The 5,162-nt window shown below is 34.0% G+C and overlaps 1 protein-coding gene across 1 annotated transcript; it reads right to left on the bottom strand.

The window, feature by feature from the left end:
* Positions 1 to 3: 3 nt before the first annotated feature.
* Positions 4 to 4,651, bottom strand: LOC106943958 (5-hydroxytryptamine receptor 3A-like; the record flags this gene model as incomplete). The annotated part of the gene is made up of 9 exons (XM_015027245.1): positions 4,587 to 4,651; positions 4,363 to 4,434; positions 3,350 to 3,495; positions 2,577 to 2,621; positions 2,321 to 2,430; positions 1,398 to 1,567; positions 1,034 to 1,194; positions 435 to 645; positions 4 to 122 (listed from the first exon to the last, which is right to left on the bottom strand). Coding segments are annotated over exons 1-9 (1,065 nt in total), but the record flags the coding sequence as incomplete, so codon positions are not given.
* Positions 4,652 to 5,162: the final 511 nt, after the last annotated feature.

Raw genomic sequence — 5,162 nt, forward strand, 5'->3', positions numbered from 1 at the left:
CTCTTCGTTCACACTCTGGGCATCGTCCTGGGATGCTGAGTCCATCTCTATCAGATAGTTCACCACTATAGTCTCCAGGAGGCTGAGCAACATTAGTCCAAAAATCCCAAGGATGTACACCACTTAGAGGAACCAACAACACATTAATAAAACACTGGATCAGTATATTCTGCTCTTGATCAAAGTAGTGGGACCCTGTCAGTCACACCCTCTACTATTGTTAATCTTTCTCTTCTCTTTGGTACTATGTTCTTATTTCCTGTCTTTTCATGCTATTCAAACACCATTTAAAAACTGAAGTTGATTTTTACCTTTTTGGTACCTATCTGCTTCCTTTTTTGTGTTCGTGCCCACCATCTTTTTGCTAGACTCTCTTAACAGCATAAGTTACACATATAAATATTATCTGGGGGAAAGATAACATAGTGTTTTACCTATAAGGGGAATTTTGCTTGATGTAAAAGGTAGAATCTCGATGAGAATAAGTTGCATCACAGTGACGGCAAGCAGCACAGTGGTCTTGAAGCCGATCTTCTCCCCTCCACCGTGTGGCAGGAGGAGGGAGAAAAAATCCAGACACAAGAAGAAGAGGATAGGCAGCACAAGGCTGGCAACGTGGAGGACAGATTTTCTCTTCATTTCTATCTGTAAAAAGATGTGGGAGATGGTGTGAAATATTTGGTTTTTGATTTAAGAATCAGGAATTTTGGCATCATTTTGTAAGTAAATCAGGCATGCTTAGAGGAAAACGCAAAAAACAAATTTGACTATGAAGTTTATGAATATAACAAAAGTGAAGGGTAAATTTGCTGAGCCAAGGTGCAGAGATGAGCAGTAAATTCTTTATTAACCACTTAATTATACTACTTCAAAATTATATGTGCAGTATGTATCACGAACAATAGGAATGCAAAAGTTAGCAACAGCAGTAGCTTTAGCAGCAGTAACTGCACTGGAAAACAATCCACACACCTTGGCTCAGCAAAACTAAGACAATAGAAAATATAGAGATATCCCTGTAGAACATACTTACAGTGTAAATAACGATGGTTTGATTGTATCCATAATGGTTCACTGTAGAATTGGTGACAGTCATGTCGACAAACACCCACTCAAATTCTGTCGCCATTATTTCACGAGACCACATTGATATTACTGAACTATTTTTCTCTATGTCGATTTGTAATTCATGTTCTAAGACAAACAGAAGAGCAAGAAGTCAACAGTTAGGCTTATAACAAGATGTCAGTGTCGATAAAACGTGTGTTTTAGATTTAATTTTCTATAGAATTTCAATTCAGAAAGCTGTTGTGTTGTGCGTTTTGTTTGGCATACCATCGAAAATTAAATTTAAAATTTTGCTTTAGTTTGATTATACATAGATGAACTGAACTCACCTGCATACAAGTAGGACTTGAAGGTGATGTTACACTTCTGAATGTCGAAAGGGAATTTGTGAACATGCATCCTGCAGGCGCTGATCACAATCTGGTCGTTCCTAAATTCAATCGTCCCGTTACTGTGTATTTTGAGAAAGGGGCTTGGAGGAGCTTTGTCCTTCTCTATCCTGTGAAAGAATAGATGATTGTTGAATGGATTAAACCTCTGAAATTTGTAATGGTAGATTTCAAATGTTGAATATTCTTGGAATACTGCTTTTTAACAACCAATAGCAAAAAATATATTTTTACATATTTATAATTTAAAGGTCTGTATCAAGAAGAAAGTGAAACTGAAGTCGAATTTCTTGCTTGCGTAAAGAAACACAGGATACACAAGACTGAGCGCGGACATGAAGCGCATAGACAAGAAGCACAGGAGTCTGAGTGGAGAGTTTTTCCTAGTGAAGGACGTGTCAAAGCAAATGCTGAGATTTAAATCCTTTCAGTCTTACTGGGCGCTCAGAATGGTGCACTGTAAAACATTTGAAAGTGGTTTAATTTAAAAATGAAAGTATACCTGCTTCCTTGAAAATACAATTTAAGTCAACAAATAAAATTTGTTGGTTTTAACTCAGAAATTAAAGCTGATGAAGTTGATTTAACAGCAAGAGACAAGTTGTCTAAACATTTTTTTAAGTTCATTACTCTTCAATTGTGAGTTTTAACTTAATGCTGCAGTTTAAACCAAATTATTATTTCACAATATGCAAGAAAAAACTGCCCTCACCTAGTTAAAGAGCACGCATTTCTCTTTTATTTTTACTCACAATATCAGGTTAAAATAACTACTTATTTTACTTTAGAATAATTTAAATTCTTTCAAATTGCATTACTTTCAACCGAAGTCACTCAGGACTCTACAGTACATGCATACTCACATCTCTTCAATTGTTATGTCTGGCTTCCACAGTACCTCTGTTGGAACAATTACTTCTGAAATTCCACATAAGTCCTCTTTATTCCATAAAATGTAGTCATTTCCCCACTCCTGAATGGAAAAATAAAATATAAATCCAGAAGGGTGAGTGCGTGGAGCATGGCTGAATAATAAATGCAACTTAAAAAGTATCAAATTGTTTCTTTTTTTATTAAATAGCCATGTTATGAAATGCATCTTTTTCAGAAGTTACTCACCATGTAAATCCAAACATATGCAATGAATGTCTGATCTGTCTCTTTCTGTGCATAAAGAAATATATATTTATATATTCATATATTTCAGTTTGAAACAACAGTTAATACAAGTGCAGTTATTAACAGAGTAGTGAAACTTGTGCATCTTTTACTTTATGTACTTTAACTTTATTCCAGTCTTTCATAACTGCAGCTCCAGTTTACAGCCATGGAGAAAAATAGTAAGCATAAAGTAAAACTACATCCTGTGACTCAATAGCTTTAAATTTTAGCAGCTCTAACGTCAAGCAGACATTACCGTCTTCAGCAGTTACTTTGAGATATTAGTGCCGATTTGCTGTGTTTAATTATTACCCAACACAGTATTGCAAAATATTGCCAAAAATGTCTTGTCTCATAATGCTTCCCAGACTGATGGACATTTGCCTCTCTAATGTCCACCGTAACGTCTTTCCGACTTGGCAATGTCTTAACCCACACCTGTATTGCTCTGGACCAACAAACTGCTGAAATACTTGCTTTTCAAGAGCAACCACTTGGCAATTATAATTAAATAAAACTGATTTCTTACAGAGATGACAATTGCTATAGTAAAACAGAATCTAACAAAAAGTATATATAAATTAGGTCTCAGCAATATGTAATGCTTCAACATGAGAACCAAAGTACAAGAAACAAATCCAAAATCAGAAATTCAAAATCCCCAACAAAAATCAAATGAACACTTTCAAAAGTGAAAAAACAAACAAACAAAAAATAACATTATGACTTACCACATCCAGGATGGCATAGACTATCATTTCAAGGTATAAGACTGTTTTATTTGTATGATCTTTAACAGGTCTGCTCATTGTGAAAGTTTCATTAGCTTTGGTCAGATGCAGGTGGTCAAGAACATTCTGATAACTGCAGGTGGGTGCTGCAAGCAGAATAAAAACTTTATGATTAGAAAAACAGGAGAATCACAAAATGCAATCAAGCCTTCATGTAATGCTTGGTGTGTAAAATGGCAAAACGCAAAGTCTTATTGTGTTATGGTTCCTCATTGCTGCTTGGTAGTCAAAAAACTCTCAACCAAGAATTCACAAGTTTTGTTAGAACAGTAAAAGAGTTTGAAAAATGTTCATTTCCATAGTTTTAATTTTGATTACATGCTGTGTGCTGTGCAATTACTAAATCACCAATTCTCACATTAAGACTTTAAATATATTTGAATATTTTTTGTGCATGGCTGTAAAGTGAAAGGAAAACTTTTTTGGCAAAGCAATGAGCTGGAATGTAACATTACTTCATGATATTTAATTTGTTCATTAATAGTTGGAAAGCCAAAGTCCAAATTAAAAATCCAATTGAATAGTTAAAAATGTCTTGATTTGTGATTGGTAAATGTTCCTGTTACAGTAATGAATAACTGCATTACTGTAAAACGGTTAGAGTTAAATGCAGATCAGGGTAGCAAATAAACAAATATGGAATGATCAAGTGATGAGCAAAGACCTCCTGCTGTTACTGCATGTCTACAAAATAAATACACACAGCACAGTTTTCTCTTTTTTATTTGTAAATAACATTTATATAATTAATTTTCCTTTCACTTCATAATTCTTATTTAAGCTATGGAGGTTATTTATATAAATTTGAAATAAGATCAATTGAATGCTGTGATTGTAGCATGACAATATATTGTTCTACTGATAGATTTCCTACTGAAGGATTTAAAAATGGAGATTAACCCATGGTTAGATTAAACACAATGATTTACAAAAAACAAATAAGTCAGGTTTACCTTTGTCATCAGACGTCTGGTTTGGTGTCGAGTTTGAAAAATGTGAAAATATATGACTTGTTGCATTTTCAACTGTCATTGAAAAAAATCACAGCATAAATTGTTTATAGATTTTACCTTTCATGTTCAATTTTTGCAATATTTTTCAGACAGTAATAATGGAATGTAATTTGTACAATAAAAAATATCCATCAGAGCAGATCGATTACCAGAAACTGGATTACCTGAAACGTCCATAAAGCTCTGATTGGACATCAGTGGGTCATTGTGAACATCTGGTGACACACAGCTGCCTAACAGAGCAGAATACACATTTCCTTATCAGTATTTTCTGAATACACATTTGCCGTCATGAATATAAATCCACCTTTGTGTTGGACGACAAACACTTTACATTTTTTTGCATGTCCACTCAATTTAAAAAGATATGCAACCTTTCTTGGGTTCCATTTTTTTTCTCCAAAACTCAGCACTCCAGGAAGGAATCTATACAAAGCTGTGTAATTGCAAGACATTTTTTATAAGCTCTAAATGTGTTAAATTTCACCCATATTATTCTGTGTTTTAAATAGAAAACACATCAGTAATGTCTGGTCAACAGTCAGAGCTCCAAGCTGTGGCAGCCAGTGATCCATTTTGAACTGGTTCATAAAAGTTTATGAAATAAATTTTGCTAATTATTTTTTATGTTTATTGGCATAAATTACAAAGCAGTGTATTGACTAGGCCTGTCACAATAACAAATTTTGCTGAGCAATTAATTGTCTAAAAAATTACTGCGATAAACGATAATATTGTTT

This window comes from Poecilia latipinna, unplaced genomic scaffold, assembly GCF_001443285.1.
Source record: "Poecilia latipinna isolate Pla-1442-1.1 unplaced genomic scaffold, P_latipinna-1.0 Scaffold6482, whole genome shotgun sequence".
Taxonomy (NCBI): domain Eukaryota; kingdom Metazoa; phylum Chordata; class Actinopteri; order Cyprinodontiformes; family Poeciliidae; genus Poecilia; species Poecilia latipinna.